General features: G+C 56.8%; 1 protein-coding gene across 1 annotated transcript; it reads right to left on the minus strand.

Moving 5' to 3' along the window:
• Positions 1 to 1551: 1551 nt before the first annotated feature.
• Wnt4 (Wnt family member 4) lies at positions 1552 to 25481 on the minus strand. Its single transcript, XM_078025539.1, has 5 exons — positions 25192 to 25481; positions 13227 to 13462; positions 5312 to 5443; positions 5079 to 5221; positions 1552 to 4490 (listed from the first exon to the last, which is right to left on the minus strand). The coding sequence occupies exons 1-5, from the start codon at positions 25266 to 25268 to the stop codon at positions 4023 to 4025; spliced, it is 1056 nt and encodes a 351-aa protein (XP_077881665.1). The 5' UTR covers positions 25269 to 25481; the 3' UTR covers positions 1552 to 4022.
• Between the last annotated feature and the right edge of the window lie 1022 nt (positions 25482 to 26503).

Here is a 26503-nt window from a genome sequence, read left to right on the forward strand (position 1 = left end):
CTTCCACGCCCATGGGGGATCCCTCTGGGCCTCCACACACCAGAGCTTTGGAGCTCTGTCCCTCCCACCTCCACTTCTGAGGGTGCTCCTTGGCCTCGCCCTCTTGCTGCTCACAGTGGGACCTCAGCTCAACTTGCACAGCTGGTGTCTGTGGCCCCTTTGCCCTGACCTTTCTCACTGCCGTTTGGGTATCCTGGCCCCTGGGAGTCCCTGCTCTCCTTCCTGTGGCTTTCTACCCAGGGAGACCAGCCTGCTTCTAATCTCTGGGATGGGGCCAAAGTCAGGGTGCCTGCCTCGGCTCCTAACCATTCCACATGTCCCTGCTTCCTCCCTTGTCCAGCCCCCTTCATCTTATAACTACCTCCTATGTTCTGGAAGGGAGGATAATGGCATTTATAGTAAGAATTGCCATTTGTGGAGCTTCATGTCTGTTAGCTAAGGCAACATAATCCTCAAGAAACAGGTTCTGTTATTTAGCCCCATTTACAGTGTGCGTTTGGGGGAAGCTCCATATTACAGATGAGAAAGCAAGTCCCAGAGGAAACAGTGAATTTTCTAAGGGTTCATATAGTAAAGAACTTATATTTCTGGGATATAAACCTGGGCCTGTCTGACTCCAAAGCTGTAACCTTTCCATAGTTCTAGAAAATGCTAGGGCATGGATACCGTTACTTTATTCCACTATCCTAGACCCTCTGCATCTCTAGTCCTTCTTCCCACCTTTGACTCTTGATTGTGAGGACAGAAAGTCCTTTTAATTTTTTTTTTTTTTTAGTTGTCAATGGACCTTTATTTATATGTGTTGCTAAGAATCAAACCCAGTGCCCCACACATGCTAGGAAGCACTCTACCATTGAGTCCCAGCCCCAGCCCTGGAATGTCCTTTTCTATCCATTCTTAACCTCCCAGTTCTTCACAAATCGTGTGTACCCGCTGTCCTGAGAACACTTTCCCTCATCCAGAGCTTGACCTCAGTAAAAGCCCGGCACACAGCCCAGCTATTTCCAGACTGGTGTGGATTTACTTCCATGGATGTGAGGGACTAGCTCTTTCGGTAAGGATGAGGACCTCGCCAGCTGGAGTAGGGGCCGGGTCCTGAGGAGCCACCCTGGGTCTGCGAGCAGCAGGGAATCCCTGGGGCTGAGGTTTAGAGTTACAGGTTCTCCATCCTGCTGTTCTCTGGTCCCAAACCTGGAGTTTACCTCTAGCCTCAGACTTCAGATTCCTTTGTCCCTCAACAGGAACTAAGTTTTGTTGCATTGTCCCCTGTGTCCTGTGTCGGCACCCTCTTCACCAGACCCTCCTCCCCGTGTCTATATCACGAAAGGCCAAAGTTTAAATAGCTGGTCATGGCTTGGTGAAATGTGTATAGAGCCACTGTGTGTTAGTGGAAAAGTTGCAGACAGTATGTAGGAGGTTCCCCAAACCAATTCTTCAGAAGAAATTATCAATGTGGTCCCCATATTTAGAATCTGCTACTACTTAACTGCTTTGTCCATGGCCTTTGCCAGGTCTTCTCCTGTTTTGTTAAAGAAAGACTCACTGCCACAATTGCCAGATAAAGAAATAATCATTTTATCGTGCATCAGACTATGTCATGGGGATGTCACAATGGCAAGGAGCCTAGTATAAAAATTGAAGGATGAGTGGGCAGCAGAGTGGGGAAGCAGCATCCAGAGCTGGGGTTTATCCAGCCCTAGGCCTCAGAGAACATTACTTTTGCCTTGGTATAAGAATGGTGGAGAAGGGTTCGGGCAGGATGTGAGCCTACTGACCACTTTCCAAGCCCCATGTAGCTATGACAGGCCTGTGTCAGTCCTCCTCTTTTTTCATTTGGGACAGTTTGGAGCTGAGCGGGTCCAAGGAAGCTGCTTTTTTCTGTGGTTGTGAATTTCTTTGGCCTTGGTGGCAGTGAAGGTGGCAGTGGCAGTAGGGCTCTTCAGAGGTTCCTAGAATGTGGTCTGATTGACCTAGGGCACAGCCTTCATAACCCCAGGAGGATCAGCTCTGAGGTGCTCCCTGGCAGGTGGAAAGGTGGCTGAAGCCTGTGATGGGGCACACACCTTCTCGCTGCTTCTTGGGGCATTGCCCATCCAATCAGCAAGCAGCCTGGGCCCGCGGTTCCCCGGGGTAGGGGAAAGTAGCTCAGCTCCCTGGAGCCGGGTGGTCCCCACTCTCCCTTTTGTCTGGATCTGGCTCTGCCAGTGAGGCATAGTGTTTTCCCTGGCGCTGAGCAGGCAGCTGAACTGAGTCCGCTAAAGTGGCAGTGGGCCCAGCTGGGCAGCTGTGGGGACCCTTAGTCAGCTTAGCTTTCTTCCACATCAGAACCAGACGGCCCCGAGATTATCTCTGTATTTGAATGTGGCTCCAGCATGTCACTTGGTTTTGGCCTCTTACTTGGTTAGGCATTAAGCAGAGAGCTTGGTTGGGGGCCAAGGGTGTTGACCCTCTTTGCAGGGGGCGCCAACATCAGGCAGCACAAACCAAAAGGAGAGTTTCTGCAGGCTCGAGTTCAGATTCTGAATCTTTGACTTGGCTTTCAGACACTGAACCCTAAAATCAAGAGCTTGGGGTCTTGGAACCCCAAATGGGGATCCTAGAACTCAAGACCTCAAACAGGGTTGGGGGGCACTCTTTGGGTCGATAGCAAGGTCCTCTGGTGGTTGGGAGCCCAACTGAGAAGTAACTGTGTCTGTGCACAACTGTTGACAGAAGTCTGGACTGCTGGTGCTCTTTTGGGGATCTTAAGTCCCATGCACCCAAGGCCTTGGAAACCTGGAGGTCTGGGGGTGGAGGGGTCTCCACTGCCGAGACTTCACTGGTGAGCCTTCCAGTTACTCGCCTCTTTTCTCACAGCCTGTTTTCTCTCTGTAGCCTCGTGGGCTCTAGCCCAGCCTGTGGTCTCTGGCCCTTGCTGCTTCCATTCCTTTTCTTGCAGCCAGAACCCCTCTCAAGGCTCAGGTTCAAGATACCTTCTGTGTCTGTGCCTTTGGGTGCAGGGGCCATGGAGGAGCCTGGCTGGAGAACTCTTGTGGCTCTGCCTCTGCTCAGCTTGCTATGGAGCTGGTAAGCATTGCCCTCAGCTGTGAAATGGCATGTGCCTGTCTGTCCCAGGACTGGTGTAATAATCAAGGGAGGTGCCCCAATACAAGGCCTTGGACGTATTTACTCAGTAAATTTAGTTAAGTGAGTAAGATAATGGAGGACTCTCTGCACAGTCCTTTCCTGTCTCTGAGTGTGAGATTTCCATTCTCAGTTTCACAAGAGAACAGCACCCTGAGAGGTGACTCACATGGGGCCTGACTAGGAGGGGCTGGGGAGTACCAAGATGGCTCTGCTAAAGGGTGTGCTGGGGCAGGCTGGGCTCCAGGGTGGGACTGTAGCCTTCTCTTGCCCTCACCTCACCTGTACTTCCTATTGGAAGGTCCCACAGAGGCTGACCTTCCAGCTGCCCTCGTGAGAGCTGAAGTGAGCTCTTTGCCTTTGACCTGGTACCTGCCCAGGCTCTTTCCAGGGAGTTCCAGAGGCAAGGCTACCAGGGCCAAGTTGCCAGAGGGCCTTGTGTATGTGTGTGGTGGAGAGTTGCCAGTTCTTTTTCCAGGTGATGTGAATTCCATCAAGATGACACCTATTTTCCCTACCATAGGGCCACCTGTTTCCCTAGATGGCGGGGTCAGTAGCCATGTGGCTGTAACACTCCTTGTTACCTATCTTAAGTCTGCAAGTAGGAAAATGGACACAGATAACAACTGAGTGGTCAGCAGCAGCCTTATGTGGACAACCAGAGCCATAAGCAAGGTCCTTTGGTCAGTGGCAGCCACAAAGCCTTGGGCTTTGTGGGAGGCCACGGTTGGTACTCTTAGGGTCGCCTGCCTGGTTTCGGCAATAAATAATATGAGGACCCAAAAACCAAACCAGAACAAAAAATACAACCAGGATCTCTCGGGGAGGTGGTGGGAGACTCTTTAAATTACTGGCCTTCCCTGGGCCACTCGGGTGGTTGCTGAGCACAGGCGGTGCAGTCACCGGCACGTGTGCAGCTCTACGAGCCGCTGGCACTGTCGGCACTTGACGAAGCAGCACCAGTGGAACTTGCAGCTGCAGCGCTCGGCCAGCTCCACCTGTTCCGTGTGGAAGCCGCGGCCGCAGCACAGCAGCTCACAGCCATCGATGGCCTTGGACGTCTTGTTGCATGTCCGGCCCCTTGTGCCCAGCACGCCACTGCGCATGTCCTGTTCGCAGAAGTCTGGGCTGGGCTCCAAGTACACCAGGTCCTCATCTGTGTGCGGCTTGAACTGTGCGTTGCGTGGTACCAACGCCCGGGAGGAGCCCACTCGGCGGGGCTCCACCTCGGTGGCGCCATCAAACTTCTCCTTCAGTGCGTGGCCCACCTGGCGGAATGGTGGCACGGCTCGCCAGCACGTTTTCACTTCGCAGGAGCCTGATACCCCGTGGCACTTGCACTCCACCCGCATGTGTGACAGGATGGCCTGTGGGGGAGGGGTGGGGGAAAGGGGCCATCAGGAGATGGTAGTGGAGGTTGGGGAGGGCCCTGGGGCACATGGATGTGGGATACCCCAGAATCCAGCCCCTGGGGATTGATTCTGTAGAGTCAGAGGGTTCTTGTCATGCTTTCTCTGTATAAGGACCTGCTAATTGCCATGCTGGGCTGGTAAGCAACTGGGGACAGATGAACAAGGTGCTGTCCCCACATGTGGGCACCCAGAGATGCTAAAGGGCAGTGCCACATGAAACAGTGACAAGTGATATGATGGGAAGGGCACCTTGGGAGTAGGCTTTGATGGGGTCATAATTGAGCTTGTGATGTCTGGGGTGACAGGGCTGGATGAGCCTATGTGCTCAGTACACAGGTGCATATGTACAGGGCCAGGGCCGCGCACACTCTGTGTGGCACCCACTCCTTCCCGGGCCTGCTCCACACACCCCATGGGCGTGGGCCTACTGAGGTGCCTGTGTCCGTGAGAGCCTGAGCATTTCCCGAGTGGCCATGTGGTGAGTATTTGGGGACCCTGCCCGTGCCATCCCTACTCTGGTTCTGGGGGGTAGTGCCACACTACCTTCCTGCCGGCCTCGTTGTTGTGGAGGTTCATGAGGGCCCGGCTGGACGAGGCCCCCTTGCTTCTCTCGCGCACGTCAACAAATGACTGGGAGAAGGCGACGCCGTAGGCGATGTTGTCTGAGCATCCCGACCACTGGAAGCCTGGGGTGCAGAGGACGTGGAAGAAGGTCCCAGTGAGGGTGAGCCAGGTTCCCAGAGCCCTGCCTCCCCCTATCCCCATCCTGAGCTTACCCTGAGGACTGACCCCATGCACTGTCCGATCACAGCCGCACTTTTCCAGCTCCCCGCTGCTGCAGGCCCGTGTCACCGCAAAGGCAACACCTGCTGAAGAGATGGCGTACACAAAGGCCGCCTCCCGAGTCCCTGGGGAGACAAGAGGGAGGACAGGGCTAGGTCCCAGGGCTCCTTCTCAGCACCCTCCTTAGTACGTGGGGCCTGCTGGGAGCTATGGGCCAAGGAGCGAGCAAGGCGGGCAGAGTGCTGCGTGCCAGGGCTGAGTGGGCACCAACAGCGGGGACCACCTCAACCACTCTGTGGACCAGCTCATCCTCTCGGCAGCAGGAGGCAACTTCCTACGGAGGGGTTACTTAGGTTGTCACTGCACGTGGCTGAGCCGGCAGAGGGTCTGGCTTCAGGGCCATGCCGTGGCTCCTGTGCCTCACTGTCCTCACTGCCTTTCCAGGAGTCGTGATATGAGGTGTAAAGGAGACCAGGCAGGCTGGGTGAGGTGAGCTGGTTCTGTGCCACAGCTGTGAGGCCGCCGAGTGGCGCTGTAGCCCCAGCCTTCCTGACTTTCTTGACCTGTTCCCCAGCTGCTCCCCTCCAGCTCTGAGGGGTTCCTCTCCCTGACTCTGCCCTGGCCCTTCCTAGGCTGGGCCCATTGCTCAAGATGTCTTGCCTTCTGATGCCTTTAAGCCAGATGACATCAGCTCCTAATACTTCATCCCTCTTACTGATGAGCCAGGTGTCTAAATTACATCCTCAATTACAGTGAAATGCAGATTCAGAGACGGAAGGACTTGGTCGCAGTCTCCCTACCAGGAGGCGACAGAACCAGTGCTCCAGCACAGGTCTGGGCCTCTCCTCTGTTCTGGTTCTTTCCTTCTGCCCACGACTGCTCAGTGATTCTATTTTGGTGCCGGCCCTCCTCCCCTGCCTGAATGGGTGTTTTTATCCTCCTAGGAACTGTGCCTGGGGGTGTAGCTGTTGTGGAGTCTCTTTCGGGGGGTGAGTAGAGTGTGCGTGGCTGGCTGGGTGTGTGACCAGACAGCAGGCCTTGCTCCTCTCCTGGGTCCTGTGAGGGCCTCTGTGTGCCGTGACTGTCCTTCTGTCTCTTGCTGGAGGGTCTGTGTCCGCAAGAGTGGCGGGGGCAGGCTTTGGCCTCGTGGTTGGCAATTACCTCTGTGACACCCAGGCCTGTGCTCCCAGCTGCCCCAGGGAGCAGTCACCGTGGTCAGACAGAAACAATCACTGTCTCTGTACCCATGTCTGTGGACAGAGGCAGCAGAAGCTGAGTACTAGGGTGGGAGGCAGCTCGGCCCCCAACCACTCAGGACGCCCTGTTCTTGGTGTGGCCCTTGAGCTGGGGATACTGCCCCACCCTCTTCACTGCCCACTCTCTGCCCTGGCTTGGCCACTTTGGGCCAGTACTGGGGGGCTTGGCTGGAGGTGGAATCTTCTCCAAGTTAATCGAGGTTAATAGCAGGATCACGTTGGTTGGTTTTATGCTGTGGCCGCCCAAAGAGAGCCGATTTCAGTTTCTGGTATTTCTGGTATTTCCAGGCCTGAACCAGCACAAATCTTTACCCCAAAGACTAAGGGGGAAGGGATGTCCGAGTAGGAGATAGGGCTGATGGAACTGGCAGGTGGCCTCAGCTCCTGACCTTGCTTGGTCCTTTCTCCTTTTCTTGGTTTTCAGGAAGTCTCTGGCCCAGCCCCAGCTCTGGGCTGACCTCTGCTCCTGAGACCCAATGGCCCCTGGGGTGCAGGCTTTCCTCTGAGGTGGCCAGGGAGACCACTGCCTCATTCCCTGAATCAATATCCATCTCCTGGGATTTAGAGTCCCTTTTGCCTTGACCACAGGGGAACAAGGACACCATAATATTCTCAGCTTGGGAGTGGCCCTGAAGGAAGAGACTCTGAAAAGAAGATAAAACAAAAGCTAAAGAAAGCTTAGACCATAATACACTGCTGGGCGGTGTCTGGGCGCTATGGGTATATGTTAATTTGCATACTCTTCACAACCCTATGAAATCAGTACTTTTAACCTTGTTAGCTGGGAATGGTGGTACATACCTGTAATCCCAGCAAATTGGGAGTTTGAGGCCAGTCTCAGCAATTTAGTGAGATCCTGTCTCAAAATAAAAAGGGCTGGGGACATAGCTCAGTGGTGGAGCACTTCTGGGTTCAACCTCCAGTACCACGTATACACCTACCCCCTCCCCCCACTTCATTTTATAGATGAGAGAACAGGTGCTGAGTGGTGAAGCATCCAGCCAGGAAGTGGTGGGGCCAGAATCTTGGCTCTAGAGCTTCCATCTTGACATTCTCTGCCTCACAGAGGCCTTAAGTGTCTGGGAATACACATGCAGTCCATCTCCTACCTCCCAAGGATGAAGGCAAGAAAGCTGTACCTTAAGTTTCATGTGCTGCAGGATCAGCTCTCTCTTTGGGGGGTTTTATAAGAGGTGATGAGCAGTCAATCTCTGCTCAGCACAGGAGACCTCAGAAGGCCTGGAGGACAGGGGCATGCTGCTGTGTCCCCAAAGGCAAAGCCAAAGGCAGTGGCTCCTCCAGTCCTGCCAACCCCATTTATTTCCTTTCTTCCTTCCCTTCCTTCCCCCCTCCCCTCCCCTCCCCTCCCTCCCTCCCTCCCTCCCTCCCTCCCTCCCTTCCTTCCTTCCTTCCTTCCTTCCTTCCTTCCTTCCTTTCTTCCTTCCTTCCTTCCTTCCCAGGGATTGAACCCAGGGGCGTTTAATCACCAAGCCACATTTGGGGGGGGGTGATGGACCTTTATTTTGTTTATTTATATGTGGTGCTGAGAATTGAACCCAGTGCCTCACACATGCTATGCAAGCACTCTACCACTGAGCCACAATCCCAGCACCCCCAGCCTTTTTTAAATATTTTATTTTGTGACAAGACCTTGCTAAGTTGCTGAGGCTGGCTTTGAACTTGCAATCTTCCTGCCTCAGCCTCCTGAGCCGCTAGGATTACAGGTGTGCACCACCATGCCTGGCTTCCTTTAGCCTTCTCTAGCTAGCCCTGGGTTTGAGCTCTTCAACTCCATCACTATGGCCCTGGGGGCTCCTCACCCTACCCAGGTCCCAGGCTGAAGTTTTGCTCATTAGTTGAAGATCTAGCAGGGCCTGTTTTCCCCAGAGGCCACCCAGGCATGGAAAAATCATCCTGGTACTCTTGGGAATTGTAGCAGCAGGGGCTTCCCCAGCAAGATGGTAGATACTGCTTCTGGGTCAGGGGTTTGCCTGTTCAGCTACAGGAGGGGTAGATCCTCGCTTTGTGCTCTCTGGACTAGGGTAAGGCAGGACTCTCAAGTGCCAAGGATACTCTGGCCTTATTTTCTATAAGCCATTTGCTGCTTCTCACACTCAGCTCCTTCCTGCCATTTTCCTTCCCAGAGTACCCTGTCTTCTGGCTCTACCAGTCTGTCTTGTGTGTCCTCTGGGTCTGGCCTCAGTACATCTTTTCCAAGGGGCTGTGGATTTAGAGTGATTCTGCAGATCCAATAGTTAGTTTTTTCTGAGGGCCCCACTGTATTCTGGGGCCTTTCTATATGCTCTCTAGGGTCACAACAATCTCAGCAGTCAGACTCTGGAGGAGTCCTCAGCAAATGGCTGAATGGGAACTGGAACCAAGGAGGGTTGTGTGACACAAGACCTGGGCTCTGCAGAGCACATCGTAGTGCTGTCTCTCCAAATATTGAAAGGAAAAGACATTTCGGCAGGAAGGAGTATTCGGGGAACTGTCTGAGGTTGAGTTGGGCTGGCAAGGAAGCCATGGGCCCAGTGATGCCCTGGGCACCGGGGCGGGTATTGTGGTTGAGGCCAGGGAATACCTACACTGCCAGCATTTCCTGTTGACCTGGGGGAGTTGTAGGCAAGTGAGGCCAGACCCGGCCCTGGGCTCCTGGGCTCCGAGAAAAACTCCCTCCAGGAAGTGTCTGAATTTAAGGGGATGGTGAGAATAGGTGGCTCTCCCGGGGTCATGGCCTATAAGAAGTATTTCCCATGCATTCTGTCACTGAATCTTGGTGACAGCCCTGTGAAAAATTATGTGACCAGGGAAAGTGTAGAGCATTTGGGGCCAGACAAAACTGTTAGACTCGTTTGCAGAGTGACCTTTTCCACAACTCAAACAGACCCTTGCACATCCCTTCCCACTGTCTTCCTGGGACTCCAGATGCTCTCTCTGACCTGCCTGCCCTACTCTGTCAGAATCAGGCCACAGACAGTTTTTCCCCCTCAATCACCTTGTGTGTTTGCCCTCTGAAGCCTTCAGGGGCTTCCAGCCTGGACGGGTCTGGAGCACTTCCTCCCCAGAGCTGATTTTGGGCAGGGGTGTACTGGGGATTAAACCCAGGAGCGCTTAGTCACTGAGCTACATCCATAACCTTTTATTTTAAAAAAAATAACAGCAGAAGGGTTTTGTTATCTTTTGTTATTATTATTTTAAATTTTGAAGCAGGGTCTTGCTAAGTTGCTGAGGCTGGCCTTGAACTTGCCACTCTCCTGCCTCAGCCTCCTGAATTGCTGGGAATCATAGGCGAGCACCACCACGCCTGGCTTTCCCAGAGCTCTTGTAATATATCTGATGGCATCAGAAAGTGGCCCAAAAGTCACCCAGAAGGAAAGAATGACTAAAACACAGGTCTTGGCCCTTAATGTCTGCTCAGGCAAGAACTGCCACATTCCACATTCCTGGCTGCCCCATACACCATCTTTACCAAATTTCTGATAGATTTTTTGTGCTAGAACACGTAGCTTGACCCTAAACCACACACCGGCCTCATTATCATTATTTCTCTGCGTGTCCGGCCTCTAGAGGCCTCCACAGCTTGGGAGTGGGGAAGTATGGAATTGGGGGCTGTGAAAGTTTGGGTAGTATTGGCAATATGTGAACCCCTGCCCTGGCCCTCTGGGCATCACTTAGCCCTATTTAAGCACCTTCTGTATGAATCCTCCCCCAGGAGTCCTAGAAGGTTGGTTCTGGGTTTATTCCCACGTTACAGGAAAGAGAACACTCTTTGAGAGGGCATGGGCCTAACCCATGATCTTAGTCAAGAGCAGGCAGGCTGGTCCAGGACCTGGGTGCATTGCCACCCTTCGGCTCCTTGAGCCTTCTTCCTCATCTGTGACATAGGAACAATGTCACAAGCTCAGAGCTGTTGAGAGGATGATTTTAAGGCAAGACAGCACAAGCATGTGAGAGTCCTGTAACAGATGGGGCTCCTTGGCTACCAGGGTGGGATCACATCTGAGGCCACTACCTCAGCCAAGCTGCTTATGCATGTGGGCCCCTGCCAAGTCCCCCATCCTGGGAGCTGGGGGATGAGTGGTCTGCCCAGGCTAGCGTTGCTGCTAAAGGCAACAGCCTCAGCTCCTCTGGGGTCAGGGCCCACATGAAGTACTTCCCAGGCTTTCTCACTGAATCTTGGTGACAGCCCTAAGAGGGACACATGTGCTCAGCGAGGCCACTGAGGCTCAGAGGAGTGAAGTCACCTACCTAACATCTGCTTGCCCATGCTCACCCTCCATCTGCCTCATCAGTAATCCTTGGATTTCCTGGGAGCCAGTGCCTTGCTCTCAGGCCACTGGGTGGACAAGTCCCTTTTCTTTTTGTTTGTGAATGTCCCAAGAGGAATTCTACTAGGGAATAAAGCCAAAAATAGGAAAAGGAGTTGGGTGAATGGGAAGAGCTCAGAAGAGTTCTCTGAACATGGCTGGTCTCTGCCTGCTCTGACTAAGACAGTCTCCGGGTGCCTCAACTCCACTCCAAGAGGACAGGACATTTGACCAAGCTACTCTGTCACCAGCTTTCACCAGGCCTGGTAGATTCTAGCAGGGTTAGGTCCCCTCCTAGGTTTCTGTCCCTAGGTGAGGAAGGCACTTAATGGCAGAGTCCTGTGGACACACTACCTTTAGGCCAACACTGACCCTGCCTCCCCTCTTTTTATGTACCTTCAACCTGTGGTCCCCAACCTGCTGTCATTAGATTATATCCACAGACTCTCCTCAATGCCAGGCTGGGTCACGTGTGGGGAAATGGGCAGCTGAGCCATCCCCTTGCCTGGGGGGAGCTAAGCCTTAGTGATGGGTTGGTGGAGGCTTCGCACTGCAGGCTGGAAGCGTCATGTTGCAGTGTGAACACAGGTGCTTTAGACAAAGGTGTGTGTGTGTGTGTGTGTGTGTGTGTGTGTGTGTGTGTCTCTGACCATTTGCCTTACTCTCCTCTATTTATAAAGTACAAACATTTGGTGGATCCAGTAATGGGTCCATAGGAATACCCTCTCTTGTTTTTTGCACCTTTTCTATAAGTTGAAATTATATCAAAACAAAAAGTTACAAAATAAGAGGAGAATCCCTATCCCCACTAAGAACAAAGAGACTTAGAGCCCAGAGGAAAGGACTGAGAGGGCTTAGAGAGGGGACTACTGAGCCCAAGGAGAAGGGGTTTGGTGTTTGGGGTGCAGGACATGGCGTGTGTGAAGGTGAGGGGTTTTGGCAGACATGGTGTATGAAACCCTGCTGATCTATCCAACAACCCATCCAAAACACTCTCTGAGTACCCACCGTGTTCGAGGGACTTTCCTAGCTCAGGTCTACTGTGCGAGGCCCCCCCGCCAGGCAGCGCCTCCTCATCCCGGGAGATTCGCTGCTGTCAGGCTGCTCCCCGGGTCTTGCTTCTTTTCGAGAGCAGCAACACCAAGCATGATCGTGCTTTCTTGGCCTCTGCCAGCTCCCAGGAGAATGGCTTCCAAATTTCTATCACAGTTGGTTTCCAACAACATCCAAATGGTTTGCAGTGAGCTGGGCAGCCCTGGCCATCTAGCCCACAAGTGCCAAGACAAAGGTTGGCCCAAGCAACCTTTTCCTGCTGCCTGAGCAAGTCACAGAGGGCCCCGTTGACTGTGGTGGCTTAGAAGTGTCAGTTTTGTGCTCAGGAAGTAGAAAAAGAGGCAGCTGGGCTAGAGTGCTTCTCAGAGCTCTCGGGGAACCTTCCTGTTCCCTAGAACTTTCTCTGGGCTCTAGCCCACCTCCCTCTGGTTGAGCGCATTCCCATGTTTCTGGACTAAGCTGAGAACCTTTATCTTTGAGAAATCCTTCCCTGAGCACCCCAGCCCTGCCAGGGGAAATGTCAACCTCCTGTCCTGTCCATCATGGTGACTTTTCTATCGTGGGGAAGAGCACAGACCCTGCAGTGGGTTGGTCCTGGCTCTGTGACTTTCTAGCTCTGGGACCTTGGACAAGTTACTTTGTATTTTATTTTCTTCATCTGCAATATGGCTGCCGAGTTAATGTTACAACAACATCTGCCCGTGTTAGTGCTGCAGCCAGGTGAGCTGCTCTTCCTATGCTGTGGTCCGCCCCTGCTGGGCTGTGGCGAGGAGGGGGTACCGGAACTGGCTGTATCAGGGAAGGCCATACTGGGGGTGCTCCATGGGGTTTGTCAGGTGTAGAGATCCATGAAACAAGCTCCTTGGCTGAGCCAAGGGGGTGAAGCACTGGCAGAGGGCCGGGAGCCCAGGTCTCAAGCCTGATTCTGCTATTCATCCTCTGAAAAGCCTTGGGCAGGGCAGTCCTGTCCCCTGCCTGAACCTCAGTTTTTCCTCCTTAAAACAAGGAGGATCCCAGTTCACACTCCCTTGAGACTAGCACTGAGACTGCCGCATACTACTGAATTCTGCATGGGTCGGGGTCGGGGGAACAGCACTGCATCGGCCTCCTCCCACGGCCATCCCCAGCTTGCCTCAGCCTGGGTCCTCCCCTTACCTGGGGCCCCTCCCTGGGGCCTCCTGCTGGTTTAGCTTCAGAAATGACTTTGACTAGTCCAGCCCCTCCAGTGTGTCATTTCCCCACTGGGTCTCACACGCTGGTCCCTGGCTGCCACCGCACACACACACCCTCACCTTGCGTTACCACCTTGCCAAAGACGGGCAGAGAGTCGAGTGTGGAGCAGTTCCAGCGCCGGTTCCGGAACTGGTACTGACATTCCTCGATGGCCAGCTGGGCGCCGCGGCGCACTGAGTCCATCACCTCCAGGTTCCGCTTGCACATCTGCACCTGCCTCTGGATCAGGCCCTTGAGCTTCTCACATGTCTCCTCCTCAGAGATGCTCCCCACTGAAGACAGCTTGGCCAGGTACCTGGGAAGAGGGGGAGAGGCCTGCAGAGCCCGCCCCAGCACCCCGCCACGGTCTTTGGGGGCCGATTTGTCCCAGGGACTGGTCCTTCTCTCTGGATCCAGTAACAGGCCTGCCCCTCCTGGTCTCAAGCTTGTGTGTGCAGTTTGACACGGGGACTGAGGCAATGAGACAGGAACTGGTCATTGTTTGCTGAGCCAAGGGAACGAATGAATGGCCACCGAATCGAAAGGTACATAGAAAGTCCTATTAAAATGTGGGAAATTTTATGACGATGATAATTAGCATAGCCAACTTTTATGGAACCTAGTCACAACTGGGCTAAGTACTTTATTGCATTTAATCCTCTCAGCAATCCAGTGAACCCCCATTTTAAAGAGAGGGACACTTAGTGCATATGTGTATATGCAAAGTTACCCAGCCAGTGAGAGGTGGAGCAGGACTTGAACCTGGTTTGTCTGACTTCACAGCCTTCAGTAATGACAATTCCTTTATGTGACTCAAAGGCTAGAATCGACAGTGTGGACAGAAGCTGCTGGGAGCTGGGCTTGCTCAACCTAGGGATCAGGCCAAGATGCAGTCGGCTGCCCCTGGCTGTGGAGGTGTGCAGGCAGCAGCCAGGTTCTATTGGCCGGGCATGTGGGCTGGGCATGAGGGAGGGCTCTCCAATCTGGCTGTGCACTGGAAACATTTATGGGGCTTGAGGAACACTCGGGTTCCTGAGTCCCGCTTCAGGCAGGGCTTGGCGTGCATCTCAGTTTTGGACATGGCCCCAGGCACAGCTGGGAAGCCACTTGCCTGGGTAAGTACCAGTGATGTTTCTTCAGTCTGGGTGCCACTGTCCTCTCTCAGTGTCAGCCCCAGGGGCAACTTCCTCATCCCCTGTGTGGGCTGGAGTCTGGCTTTCCCTGTTTGTAATGGAGTGACAGTTCCTATCCCAGGGGGCAGTTGTGAGGGATGAACATAATTGGCAACACCTCTGGGTGTCAGCTGGGCACATCCTAGGAGGGGGGTGTCGTAACAATCTCTTCCCTGCAGCCTAGTGGGCGAGTGGGAGGTGGGTGGGCTCAGGTGCCCAACCTCCCCTCCTTCCTGCACTCCTGTCTCCCAGGGCCCCTCTCCTGTCCCTTTCCTTTCTACCAGGTCCTACTCAGGGGATGTGAAGAGACTGATACGGTCCTGGTGAGGCCCAGGCAGGAGCCTGAGTCTCTTGGAGGGGAGGACAGTAGGAAGAAGACTGAGAAGTGGGAGGAGGATGCATCTTGAACGGGGGCCAACTGGCATCTCAATGCTGCCTGAGTGCTCCCCACTATCATAGCTGAAGGAATTGGGGGTCTCCTACTGGGCCAGGCCCACCTATCGTGCTTGGCCTGCAGGGGGCGCCAAAAGCTCAGCACCTACTGGCGATGGGCCAGGTCACGCTTTGGGGAGGCCACAGGTGTCCTTCTGTGAGGGGATAAGGAGTTGCACCTAGCATTGGATCTTTTCCTGCTCCCACCCAGACTTGGCTCTCAGATAAAGGGTGAGGTCCCTATTGCCTTTTGACACAGGGGCACAGAACTGGCCTGCCCCCAGCTAGGCCACTCCTTCTGTATTCAGCAAGGGGACCACGTCTGGCTGTGCCAGGCCCTAGCCTCTGGTTAGGGAAGTCATTCAAGGGCAGGGGGTCCCTAGGCAGGAGAAATAGGCTTTGGAGGCCTGGCTGAACCACCAGCTGTGACCTGTGGCAAGTCACCTCCCCACTCAGAGCTTCTGTTCATGGCATGATAAATGAGTAAGTCCCTAGGGCCTTTCCCTCTGTCAGAGTCGGTGGTCTTCCTCCTACTTGGCAGAAGTATGGAAAGGTTTCCAGGCCTCAAAGACCTCTAGTCCCATGCCAGGCTGATAGATGGAGCCCCTCTTGTTACCAGGGGAGAGATGGACCAGAGGGCAGCACCATCCTCCTCTAGGCCGGAAATGCAACAGGAAGATAGGCTGAAATGACAGCAACAGGGATTTAGGGAGCGCTGCTGGCCTGCCATGGCTGTGGGTCACTGGGGTAGTGTCCAGGAAGAAACCTCTTCGGTGGGCACCAATGCCCACTGCCTAGCCCCTTCCTCCCCTGGCACAACCCTTGCCCCTTGCAAGCATGTGAGGCCCAGCCTCCCCCAGCCCTGCGCTCCCAGAACCTAGGAGCTTGTCTGAGTGGTGGTGGTGGGAATTGGGCACCAGAGCTGAACACGGGCAAGGCTGGGGCTGGAGAGAGGAGCCCATTGGGGTCCTTGGTCTGCACCGTCTCTGCGTATCTATCCCAGCGTCTGGTTTTACAGAAGAGCAAACTGAGGCCCACAGAAGTGAGATGACTTCCAAAGCCCCACAGCCAGTCAGCAGCAGCAGCCCTGAGTCCCCTCTCTTCCCTGTGTTCCTGGCTATGGTCCTGCCCCCGCTGGATGGTTGGGGGCTGCCAACTCCCTCTGCATCATGTCTGGCCTTACATAGGGCTTGTCTTGGTGGGTCCCCTGTGCTCACCTACTGGCAGAGTGCTCAGGGCAGGGAGGGGCAGGGCTGAGGAAGGAAGGCGGGGCTGCTGCGGGCTTTGGGGACCCTAGGAGCTGGGCCCAGTTGGTCCCAAGGGCCTCCAGGGTCCCTTCTGGTGCCCTAAGGTGGCTCAACCTTTTCCCCAGAGACACATGTGCTACTTGCTGACCCTGGAGCAGGGTTGGGCTTGAATATTGACTGCCAAGCCACAGGGAGACAGGGCCTGATGGGTGTTGGCTGGTGCCGGCTGCCTGTGTGTGGAGGCCCCGACCATCCCTGCTTCTCCCGCCCTGGTGCGGTGTCCCCGTGTAGGCTTCTTCCTGCTGCTTCTGAGTCCAGGCTTAGCAATCTGCCACCTGCTGCCCTGGCCACCCAGGACTCCAGCCACTGCCCTGCCATCGATCAGGTTACCCCACCAGCCTAGACTGCCCCTGCCGGCTCCGCTGCCAGCCAGCTCGTGCCCTGGTCTTCTCAAATGGGGGCTATGGGTCCTTGAGGCTCCTCCCAGGAGGCCCTCCCCGCAAGGCCCGTGCACGCAGCCTGCAAGGCTGGAGGGCCCTGGCCCTGCCAGGGAGATCAGATCCTCTCGGCCACCTGCTGTTTTCATTAGAAACTAAAATTAGCTGGGCTTGTCCCAAGCTTTTCCAGGTTTGCTTGCTTTTTTAAACAAAATATACAAATTCCTAGAGGAGAATCTGCACCTCCGTGACTCCTCCCAGGCTCTCACTCTGCACATGGAGAGGAGAGGGGAAGGGAAAGAACTGGAGCCTTGGGGAGGCCAAGCAGGTCAGTGTTGCAGGTCCCAGCCGGAGGGTGTCCAGGTGGGGGCTGGGACGCCAGCCCAGGCTTCTCTGCCCCTCCCTTTGGCCTCCCTGCCTGCCCTGGCCACATTTAGAGCCTCCTCAGGAGTGGTTGTGCCTGCAATACCAGGGAGGAAGGAGGCCAGGCGGGCAGGAGGGGGAGCCGGAAGGAAATGGAGTGTCTGCTGAGCAGAGAGCTGCCTTGGGGACACGGCTGGGTGGAAGCAAGAGGACCATAGACCCACCCAGGTCCACGATCTTAAGGAGCCCCCAGGGGTACCTGGTTCCACCAGATCCTTGCCACACCCCCAGTCATGTCAGATCTCCCAGTGCTCCTATAACCACTGTAGAGTGGCTGGCTGGCCTCCTCTCCACGCTGTCCCAGGTCCAGAGACCCTGTCCTTTATGATAAGCAGTGTAGTAAGGGCTGTAGGGAGCAGCCTGGCCAGAATTGCATCTCTGTGTCACTGGAGGCAAGTTAGCAACATCTCAGAGCCTCAGTGTGTTCTATAAAATGGGGAGACTGATGCTCAACCCCTGAAACTAAATTAAATGAAATGTGCGCGTGGCAGGTGCTGCTCCTCGCTGCAGCACTACTGGGTCACCATCCTTATCCAGATGGACTCCAGGGGCCCTCTCACTGCCTCCCACATAGCCTGTGCCCATCTCAGTGGAGATGCTGGGCTCTCTGGACCCTGTTAGGCCTGGGCCCCAGCCTTCAGCTGAGCACACCCAGGGAGAGACACACACTCCCAGTGGGAATGTGGATTACTTCAGACAGGATCCCAACTGGAGGGTTTCTTTTTGTTGTTTGTTTGTTGTTAATGTGGTGCTGGAGATGGAACCTAGAGCCTTCCACATGCTAGGCAGGGACTCTCCCATGGATCCACACCCCCAGCCCCCAACTGCAGATTTTTGGCAGAATCTCCAGAGTTTGCAGAATTGGAGAATGGGTTTCCTGGTGATTGTGACCCATGTGTTGGGCCCTAGGACAGGGATGGTGGGGGGGATGGTACTGGTGTCAGGAGACCAAAAGCTAGGACCCTGGGGTGCAAGGGCTAGGGCAGTGGCATCCAAGACAAGTCAGGGTGCTGAGGGGACATGGGAATCATTTTAGGAATGAGAGGTGACTGGAAGCCCCTCCTTCCCTTCCCCTGTCACCTGTGCCCTTAATCAGCAGTTACATGCTTCAGCATGTCCTGTTACAACAATGCAGAGCGGGTCAGGGAGGCTGTTCTCCATTTCATAGATGCGGAAACTGAGACTCAAGAGGCACGTGTTCAAGGTCGTGAGCCGGTCAGGGTGGTCAGAAGTTCAAAACAGGTCATTCTGGCTCCTGAGCCTGGGGGTTAGATGCTCAGGCTCCAAAGATGGCCTGTGGTTCTGAGGTCCCCAGACACTGAACTGGGTGAGGTGACCTGATTCTTCTGTGGAGGGGTCTTTCTAGAGCCCCGTGTTTTCTGAACAAGAGAGGGGAGAGTTGGGGAGGGAGGCGTCTCAGGGGTCATGTTTTTTGGGGTTGTGAAGGAGGTGCTGCTGCTGGTCTGGAACCCTGGAGGACAGCCGTAGGAGTTGGGAGGCTGGCAGTGGAGACCCTCATGGTAGCTGGTGGGCAGCGGGCTGCCTCGGCTCCACCTCCTTCCCTGCCTTAGCCAACTTCCCAGGGCTCCAGTGTCTCCCTCGGTTGGGGGGACACGATGGCCTCTTCTGGAGTGCCTTCCCCTCCTTCCCCTGCGTGCTGTCCCTGGGATCCCTGGCGCCTTTACCCTCCAAGCCTCAGCACTCGCACTCCTCTGGCCCCCCCTGTGGCCATGACCTGCAGCCTCCTGACACCCAAGCCCCATGCGTCTTACTCCTGAAGCTCCAGATACCCCACTTCCTATTGGGAACTCCCCTCCCATTTCCCATCTCTCTGTGTTTGTCCCCAGGAGAGCTAGTGGCTGACCCAGGGCCAAGGAGGAGCCACTTGGTCCTGGGTCTGCAGGCCCAGTGCTGTGCCAGCTGGTGAGAACTTTCCTCCTCTGCCCTGGCAGGGAATGCTGTGGGGGGAGCGGTGTCAAGGCGAAGGCATTTCCTGACCTACCTTGCCCCTGCCCTAGCAGAAGGCTAGAAAGCCTTTTGTGCCCTGTGGCCACTGGACCACTGAAGTGTCCTCCCCAACTGAGGGAGGCTGCGGTGGGGCATGAAGGGACATTGGAAACCCCAGCTGAGCTGTTTGCAGCCAGAATTGGCTTCCTGGAGTGAGGCTGGGGTGGCTCCCAGTTTCCAGTGAGTTCCTTGGCTATGGCAGGTACCTTCTAAAGGCCCACACTTGGGAGAACCTGTGGCCGAATGTCCCCTACCCCCTGCTGGCCGGGTGGGCAGACCTTGGTTGTTCTCCCCTCCTGTGCAGAGTGACCGGCTGGGGCTCTGGGGCTGCAGATCTGATTCGTGGACTGCAGGAGAAGTCCGGGGGCGGACTCCAGCTTTCCCCAAGTGTGCTGCGTGGCCCTGAGCCTCGCACCATGCCCGATGCCAGGAAGTACTCGATGTGTTTGAAGGGGGCAGACAGAGCACCCCCATGCAGGAAGCTGTGACCCTGAGGACTGTCCGCGGCCAATTCTGATGTCTGCTTTGTTCTTGAAACCCTGAAGCAGGGCACCCCTGGCTCAGGAGGGAACACTGCCGTCTCCCGCTTTGGGGAAAACTCCTGGAACCTCATCATGAGATCAGAATGAGAAATGGGGTGGGAAGGGCTCAGAGTCCCAGAGGGAAAGAGGAAAGAGGCCCCACTAGGCCGTCAGCAATCCCCTGCTGTGCAAAATGGGCCCCGAAGGAGACATCCCTGAGGGGGCGTCCCTCCCTCCCACCTGCCTTCATCCCTCTCTGAAGACCCGTCCCCTCCACCCACAGGGGTTGCCCTGGCCCTGACTTGGCGGGAACTTAAAACGCAGTTTGGTTTCAGTTTGCCAGGAGTGGGGGAGGCGGAGAGGGACTGCGTGGGGAAGGGGGAGCTGCTGGGGTCAGGGTGGGGAGAGAGCCTTCTCCGGGGTCTGGCTCATTCACAGAAGATGCAGTTCAGGTCTCAGAGATAAAACCTGGCAACTCCTGTGGAAATCTGGAAAGCAACCCTGGGTCCCGCTCCACCTTCCAGCTGGGTTTACAGAACAAACCAGCCCTGGCTGCTGCAAGCTCCCTGGGAGCAGAGGGTGACTGCAGGGGCCAATGGCAGGCTCTGTCACCCCCAGCTCCTGGCCTGCCTGTGCCCCGCCTGAGCCCTTCCTCCCAGAGGGAGGAACTGGAGGAGGATTGCTGCAAACACTGGCTTTTCCAAGAGCACCCACAGGGCCAGAGTTGGGCGAGTTTCAACAGGTTTGGGGAGCGCTGTCTTGTCAGGAGCTTGCTGAGTTGCTCAACTGCTAATCCAGGGTTGAGGGAAGAAAGTTAACCACGGCAGACAGCTGGGGCTCCTGCTGCTGAGCAAACCCCTCCGGCAGGCCCGGTCCCAGGGCCCCACCGCGGAGGGGAGAAGCAGCCCCGTCTGACTCGAGGGTCTGCCTTGGCTGAGGAGAGCGGAGAGCGGCAGGGCTGCAGATCTGCCGGGGTCAGCCACCGTTCCTGACACCCACTGGGGCGCATTTTAGTATCACCGAACCTTGGGGCAGTGGAGGGAAGCCTTCCTCCTACTCAAGGGCTTTGAAGATGGGCCGCCATTGTACAAGAATGTTCTGGGGTGAAGGAGTCCTTCCTTGTCCACTGAGTGTGAGCTGAGCACCTTCCACAGGCTGGGGGTGCTCAGGGCTGTACTCGCACTGCCTTGGCCTCCCGAAGCAGAAGCCACGCTGCCGAGTTTATAAATAATGTGAGATGGTTCTACAGGCAGGGGACGAAAACCGTGAGACCTGGGCATGTGAGAGCCAGCCAAGCTGCTGCTTTGGGGAAGTTGCTGCACCTCTGGCCTCTGAAGTGGGGCTGAGAGTAAGACACTCCTGTCCTCTGAAGCGGGAGAGGAAGGTAGAGTGGCTCAGGGTGGGTGGCGTGACGGTGCTTTGTGAACCATTCATTCGCAGTGTGGGGTGTGCTTTTGCCCCTAGGGGACATTTGGCAATGTCTGCAGACATTTTTGGTTGTCACCTGGTGTGGGGGGGCAGTGTGTGTGCTCCTGGCTTCCAGCAGGTTGGGGCTTGGGATGCTGCTAAACACCTTGCAGGACACAGGACAGCCCCGAACCAAAAAAATTATCTGGCCTCAAATATTAATGGTACCAAGGTTGAGGGAAATCCTGGTTTAAACTGTAAAGTTCTGGGTGTAGTGATGGTCATTCATTGCCTAGAACCTTGGGAGGTGCTCCAAGGAGATGGGCTCTTACTCTTTAGAGGAAAGGGAGAGCTTCTTTTTAGCCGGGAACCATGAGATATTCCTGGAGGAGATAGGCTACATCTTTCCTGTGGGGCTGGCTTTCCCCCACACCTGGACTGGGGAGGCGCGACTTGAGAGCTGGGCCTCACTCTGCCATGCCAAGAGTCACACATCCTCCCTGGGCAAGCAGGCACCTAGGAGATCAGCCTTGAGACACACTCCTGTGGGACCTGGACCAGCAGGGCAGGTGGGGCCTCCTCCGCCTCCCCCATGGGCACTGAAGGGTGTTTCCAGCACCAGTCCCCCTGGCCAGCAGGATTGCCTCAGAGCCAGGCGGGGTCTCCCTGGCTCTCTGAGGCTCCTGTGGAGACCCTTGTTGAGGAGGAGCGGGTGGCAGTCTAGTTTCCTATTTGTGTACAATCATGGGCTCGGGATGGGAGAGTTTGGGACAAACTGGGCTTGAGGGCAACCTGAAGGCCACTCCCTCCATCCTCCCATAGACAGGACTCTAGCCCACTGACACCAGCCCCCGTGGCTACCATTTCTCTTGGTGTGCTGGCACTGTGCCCAGCACAATACATGCACGGGCTCGCTCTTTCCTCCCAACACCACTGTGTATGTCCCATCTGCACCAATGGGTACCATTTTATAGATGCGGCACCGGAGGCTCCAAGATGTTAAGTAACCTGTCTAAGGTCACTGGACTGGGCCGTAGCAGAGCTGGGGTGGAACTTCAGGTATCTGTCCCCAAGACTTACTTGGCCACTCTGCTGGCCCATCTTTGAGTACAGCAGGGACTCCTTGCCCTGGCCTGCTGGGTTCCTGGTAGGGCTCCTGCCCAGCACACCACTGACCTCCCCCAGAAACCCACAGTGATGAAGCCTTGGCTTATCTATTCCCTTGCTCTTGCCAGTTCTTCCATTTGGGTTTGAGAATAAGCTGCAGAGGACAGTGGCCCAGAGGGAAGAAAAGAGGCCCACCAAGGCCGCCCAGCACTTGGCACAGAGCTAGGACTGGCACCTGTCTCCTGGTGAAGTCTCAGGGCCAGGGGGACCATTCAGAATCATTTCTGACCCTAGGACCACGGTAGGGCAGCCCCCTTGAAGGCAGAGGACTGTGCACATCCCTCCCTCTGAGCAGGAGCTGCCACAAGCTGTCAGCCTGCTTTGGGTGCCAGATGCAAGCCCAGTCGGCAGCTCCCAGCTTCTCTGGGCTTGCCCAGGCCTCAGGCTGCAGAGTCCTCCCAGCTCCAGGCTCTGTCCTGCCCAACAGCTGCACACAGCAGGACACCTGGCCTCCCCCCACCCCGGGCCACCTGCCCTTCTGAGACAACAGACAGTACCAGCTCTGCTACTGGCCAGTTGACCATCCCTGGATGGATGTCTCTGCTGGGACGGGAGGGGACACCCAGGTCTCATCCCTTGGTGGGTGCTGCCAGCCATCCTTTCGGGGTCAGGCCTCTAGCTTGGCTCACCCTTGAAAAGATAGTGTCACCACCTGGCTCAATGGACAGCTGCCTGACCGCAGCTTTTTCTCCTAGAGGCAGCTCCGGGCCAGACACCTCTGCACTTACCAGCTAGGTGGCTTTGGAGCACTACCTCTGGGATCCCAACCGTTCTCATCTGTAAATCGGGATTTGAATATACTCTGGACTAGGGAGTTATTATCCTGGAATTGCTGTCAGGATCCCACGGCCTGCAGGCCAAGTGGTGTGTCCCCCCACTCCCCCGTTGATCACTCCTGTTCATTTCTCTCCCCCGACAGCCATGTGGCATGCACTGTCCCACCCATTTGTGGCTTTGTTTTATGTGTCCTTCTATTTGGACCCCAAGCTCCTAGGAAGCCTGGCTGTGACATCTATTTTCCCCAGGGCTGGTCCAGTCTCTGGCCTGGGGACGGAGGTGATAAACATTAGGTAGTGACACTGGCTTGGGGGGACAGGGCCCTGGGTCTCTTCTCCTTCAGAACCCCCGGTTCCACAGGGTCCTGGGAAGGCCCTCTTCCTCTCACCTTGGGCTGAACAGAGAGACCCTTGGCTCGGAGCCCTGGTGGAGCAAGAGCGAGCTGGGACACCCAGAGCCTGCTGCATGGCAACCTGAACCATCACAGTCACCGAGAACAGGTTTGCCAACTCCCTTCTCCCTCCAGGCCCCCCTCCTCACCCACCCCTCATGGCAGCACAGGCTCAAGAAGGGAGCTGGAATTCCCCAGGGGTTTGTGTGACCTAAAGCCAGGGCTGTGTCTCTGCCTGAGATCCTGGGCGTGGATGTGGCTGAAGGTGGGTGGTAATATCACCTGGGCCACACTGGCTCAGTTTGGGACAGTCTCATGGGAGGGGCTGGGAGTCTGAGTGCCTGGGTTCCATTCTCAACTTGAGTTTGGCAAGTAACTTCTGCTCCCTGGTCTCAGTTTCCTCATCTGTAAAGGGAGCCAAAAGGCCACAATGCTCTACAGGCCTGTCTTTCCACTGCCAATATCCCCGTATTCCCTGAAGGCCTGGGTCACGCACTCAAATTGCCACTTTTGTCCTCTGCTTTTTTGCTTCCCTCCGTGCCGGGCAGGTCGAACCCAGTTCTTATTCTTCCTGATACTCAGACCTGTTTGGGGACCTCAGCTCTGAGCCCATGCATTTAAGAGCCAGCTCCAGAGCCCCCACATCCAAACCAGCTCCCCTCCTCAGCTCTCTGATCCAGACTCCACTGAGGGGGGTGGTCTGCAGGGGGCCAGAGGGACGAGGTGGTGGTGCCCTGGTTTCTGTACATACTGCCACTGCTCCTGAAGTGTTAATCAAATTAAGGCTCCAAGAAAAACAAAAGCGCCACAGCCACTTTGGGCTGTCTTGGAGTAGCTCACTCTCGGAACAGCTGGGAGAATTCCACATCACCTCCGTCCCCCAAAGCCCTGGGTGGCTCTGACCCCAACAAACACACTCCTTCCAGCCTGCAGGGGCCCGGCTGGCCACAATGACCTCATAGCAACAGCCATTGGACACTCGGGGCAATTTCATGGGAGATATTTGTTCTTTGGTCTTGATGCAGAGAGAATTTTTTCCTCTCCTGCTGTCTCCATGGTAACCCCAGCTACACTGTTGGCGATCCCCCTTCCCACCTCATGCTTTTCAGATCAATACTGGAGCTTGGCTCCCCACTGGCTGCCCACAGCGGATGGGGGAAGAGTTCTGGGCAGGAGGAGTTGGGGCCAGGGTTAAGCCTGGGGCATGGGGAAGTGTCACTTGGGAGGGATGAAGGAGTCCAGCGTCCTCTTCTTGCTTCCCGTTCCCTGGCTCAGAGCAGCTCATCCCTTTAGCTCTCTTTCCCCCAGCAAACATCCTGCCCCTTCCCAGGAAACCCTCTGAGCAGACCCAGTCAAGGAGAAAGAGACAGGTCACCAGTGGTTACCACCCATTTCTTCCTTAGGCAAGATGCGTGGAGGTGGGGGCTGTTGTCCTCTTTAAGGGCTGCAAGGAGTTTCTTCTTGCTCCAGGGAAAACCAAGGTCCAACCAGAGCCGGCAGCGGGTTCTCAGAGGCTCGGTGTCCCGGTCCCTTTCCTCCTTCTAAGCCTGGCTCCCTCCCTCCCAGCAGAAACAGGTCCCTGCACGCCTCCAGCCCAGCCCGCAGCGCGGCGCAGCTTCGCTCGGGGACCTCGCTCCCAGACTTCTCGGGATTAACCTGCTATTATGTCCCGGAGCCCTTCCCTGTAATGGGCTTCCTCAGTGACCTGTCAGTCCCGCTGGGCTGCGCCCTGAGCAGGGTACCCCATCTGGGCCGCCGCCCCGTCTTCGCACCCCTTGCGCCCTGGGGCGCCCAGGGCCGCCTATGGGTGCGGACTACGCCGCCATCCCCGGCGCCTTTGGGCAGGAAGCGGGACGTGGGGAGCAAGGGACCCAGGGTCTCCAGATGGAGGCCCGGCAGTGGCGGCGGCGGGAGAGAGCGAGCGAGCCTCTGTCCGGCGGCCGAGACACCTGCCGGGCGCCCCCGCGCCCGCTGCCCCGCGCCGCCTGGCACCGGCCGCTGCCCCCGGGGCCTGCCCCGCCCCGCCCCGCCCGGCCCGGCGCTGCCGGTCCCGGCCCGACTTACAGCCAGTTGCTCGCGGCGGCCGAGAAGACGGCGAAGACGAGGAGGCGCAGCGAACGCAGGCACGAGCGGGGACTCATGGTGCCGCCGCGGGCGCCCGGCCCCGGGCAGCGCTGCGGCCGCGGGGGGCCTCCCGTCCGGGCGGCAGGTGGGCGCTCCGCGGGTGGGCTGGGGCGCGGCGCCGGGGCTCTGCCTCCGTGCCTGCCGGCCGCCCTACCCGCTGCTGCGCCCGCTGCCCGGCGCGGACCAGACTGTCAGCGCCGCCCCAGAGCCGGGATGCCGCGGCGGCAGCGGCGGCGGCGGCGGAGGCGGGCGGGCTGCCGGGGGGGCGGGCCGGGGGCGGGCCGAGGATGGGGTTACCTGGGCGGGCCCAGCGGCCCGGGACACCCCCCGGGGGCGGGACGCGGCGGCAGCGGCCGCGGCCACCCTAACCCGCGGGACTGGGCTCCTCCCGTGGCCTCCCCGGCCGGGCGCCCAGGAAGACTTGGGGCCCAAGCTCGCTCAGGGCACGCCTGGCTGCGCGCCGCCTAGTCCGGCCGCGCTAGAGGCGCGGCGACCCAGCTGCCTGGTCCCCACCCGGGCCTTAGGGACAGGCGGGCACAGCTCCCCCAGCCCGCCGCTGCGGGCACTGCAGCGCCACCCTCGCCGCGCCCCCCGCCCCCAGCCGGCGCTGAAGGAGCCTAGATCCCGGCCCGACCGAGGCGGACCAACCCGAGAGCGCCTGCCACTCGCGCGCACCCAGGAGCTTTCGCTCCGGACGCCCAGGACTGCACACCCGGGCTCTGGGTGCCGCCCGGCCGCCCCCGCCAGGCCCCTCCCAGCCTCCCGGCCCGCGCGTCCTGCGGCCCAGCCCCTCCCTGGCGCTCACCTCCCTCCAGCCTTCCGGGAGCTGGACGGGGCCTCCCAGCTTCGGGCAGCTTGGGACAGTGGCCTGAGACTTCGGGAATCTGAAACCTCGCTTCTGGCTAGCCGCAAGCTCTGGGCGCGCCCGAAGCAGCAAGGTCTTGACGAAGTCCCTTACCTATCGAGCCTTCGTCAGAGAACTAGACGCACCGACCTGGGGATGGAAGAGCAGAGGGAAGCTCTCCTTTCAGCACACTCACCGAGGCTGGCTTTGCGTTTTGGTTTTCCGTGGGCTGGTTTTGTTTTCCCACCCGTACATGTCAGGGCCAGCCCCTTGTTGGTTTGCAGACTCTCAGCCCCTATCTCTTGCGGGGCTGCCATGTTTGTGGAATGAATGAATGACATGGAATAGGCTGCCTGGCTGGCCCAGAGAGCTCAGTTCACCCCGTAATAACCCATAATGATTATCTGC

This window comes from Ictidomys tridecemlineatus, chromosome 11 (assembly GCF_052094955.1).
Source record: "Ictidomys tridecemlineatus isolate mIctTri1 chromosome 11, mIctTri1.hap1, whole genome shotgun sequence".
Classification (NCBI taxonomy): domain Eukaryota; kingdom Metazoa; phylum Chordata; class Mammalia; order Rodentia; family Sciuridae; genus Ictidomys; species Ictidomys tridecemlineatus.